Source organism: Perkinsus marinus (assembly GCF_000006405.1).
Source record: "Perkinsus marinus ATCC 50983 genomic scaffold scf_1104296946216, whole genome shotgun sequence".
Classification (NCBI taxonomy): domain Eukaryota; phylum Perkinsozoa; order Perkinsida; family Perkinsidae; genus Perkinsus; species Perkinsus marinus.
The window spans coordinates 1-2,322 of NW_003210953.1; the positions used below are offsets into that span (position 1 = coordinate 1).

Genomic DNA, 2,322 nt, shown 5'->3' on the forward strand with positions numbered 1-2,322 from the left:
CATAGCCCTCTGGACAAACGACCTGCATCAGCCCAACACCAGCCGGAGGACCCTCTTCCTCCGAGGGCCCCTCAACACTGTCAGTGCCCCCCGTGAGGAGATCGGGCTCTCCCCCCGAGCCCTCCACTGTAGCTTCACATGTTGCTGCCCCTTGTAGCCGTCGTCGGGGGGCTGAGCCCCCACTATCAACTACTTCCCAGTCCTGACCTGTGTCCGGCCACTGCACATCACCAGACGGAGTGTCCTCTGATGAGACCTGCCCTCGAGCCACAGACTCCTAATTAATCACTGTCATCACACCCATCACCTTAGTATCCTCTGGCGCTCCATCAGGGTCAGCGGACATCGCCGGCGCTTCATCGCCGATAGCCTGAGTACCAACATTTGCCCACCCATGAGGTCGATCACGAAAGATACGGATCAGGTCCGATCGAGAGAATCTCTCGATCAGAGCTCACGCCTCTCGCCGATAGACATTGAAAGGGTATTGATGAGGAATAGGGCATCACAATAAACGATTGCAGGGCTCGAAAGCCCCTTAGGGTCATCATGTAGTAGCCAACGAAGAGTCATAGCCGCTCACAGACTCTCAGTGGTAAAAGCACGCATCGAATCAACGAGCCAATGTTTCCAATTTCAGAACCCCCGATAGTAGTACCAGTAGTGTTTCAATCCGAGCAGGATTACTCTCAGCCGCAACGTGTTCGAGTTGGACGTTGAGCATATCACGAGCCACTTCCGCACGCACTCCACTGCCAGGGTGCACTTTCTGAGATACAATGTACAAAGACTCCTACTATTGCTCCTACTACTACTACTACCATGGTCGCCATGTCGAAGCCAACAGCCAACAGTACATTCAAAGCTTCACTGTTCTTCAAGACCAGTTTCCGCTGTGCTGAGGTGCCCTCCTCCTTGAGTATCGCCAATAGGGCCATCATAACCTCCTGCCCAGCAACATATCCCAGGTCTTTCACACGAACTAGGCTATGGAATATATGTTCGCTTCCCTCAGCTGACCTCTGAGTTTTCATCCGAGTTAGGGTAGAAGTGTACAGAAACTAATAAGAATTTCCCGAAATTTCCGCAAAATTTTCATATTCACAGACAACATGGCATTCTTCTCTATTGCCAAAACCAGGAGTTGAGTTATGATGGAACGCTTCCTCGAAATCAGTGGAATTTCACCCTTCACATAAAAACACTAGTGGGAAAATATATTTCACGACTACTGCATATCGCGAATCTCGCGTTTTTCGCGGAGTATCACGTAAAACGAATGAAACTTCAATGTATACAGCTGAACTGAGTCATTTCTCCCATCCCAAGTACTACTACCGGTTGGCTGTGCAACTGAGCGCAGGAGGTGTCCAAGTTGGTGAGGAAATCCTCAGTAGTAAGAGTCTTGCTCGTCTTGTTAGCATCATCATTATCACCAAGCCGTGGCATGGTCAAAGTCGTTGAAGCTGCTGATGAGATGGAAGATCGAGCTCTTTCTACCATCAAAACAAACACTGTTGATAACAATAGGTTGAAGAGGGTATCCCAAAATGGTGGATCCTTTCCAGAACAGAAAACTGCATTTTATTCGATAGAAAATTTACGTTTATCGATTCTCCCAAGAGGCATGGACTATCACGCCATTTAGCCATAAGGATCTTGTGTTCCCACATAGGAGACTTTCACAATCCAAATGCATGTGTGGGTCAGTTACAATCCTGCCCTTTAGGGCAACTCCAGTTTAATGCCCATAGGCTACCTAACTAACGATCAACCCTATGAGATTCGATCCCAGAGTTGCCCACAGGTGCCAATCTCGGAGCCTCGATTGAATCATTACTAGCTTCAGTGTTCGATTGAAATTTTTTTACTACTACTATTTGTTCAGACTACATGGAAATTCTCACTCTCGAAATAGTGGAGGTTTCGAGATGACATCACGCTTCACTGCGTTTCTATATGATTACACTACAGTGTTTCATCATCTTTCGAGTAACTCAACAGTGTCAAGGTAATAACACTCAAGGAGTTAGAACAGGGCGCTGTACTCCGGATGAACAGAGTTCAATGCCTCGCAGACCATCTCAAAAATCATACAGGGTTTCCAATTAGGGTTTGCCGCGCGGACTTGCAATTTCAGCCATTGCACAGATGTGGCCTGCAATCGCAATTTGTACAAACCCTATTTCCAATAGACCTCTCCTGAGCTTCAAGGGCGCTTCCAGGATTCTATTTCATATGTAAAACTCGATCCTATAAGCGGTGTTTTTTTGTGGAAAGAGAACAATATACGTCCGACACGTCTCATTTCTAAATAAGTTT

The 2,322-nt window shown here is 47.2% G+C and overlaps 1 protein-coding gene across 1 annotated transcript; it reads right to left on the minus strand.

Moving 5' to 3' along the window:
• Positions 1–277: 277 nt before the first annotated feature.
• Pmar_PMAR012050 (hypothetical protein) lies at positions 278–1,449 on the minus strand (the record flags this gene model as incomplete). The annotated part of the gene is made up of 4 exons (XM_002779658.1): positions 278–370; positions 659–769; positions 822–947; positions 1,339–1,449. The coding sequence occupies 4 exons, from the start codon at positions 1,447–1,449 to the stop codon at positions 278–280; spliced, it is 441 nt and encodes a 146-aa protein (XP_002779704.1).
• Between the last annotated feature and the right edge of the window lie 873 nt (positions 1,450–2,322).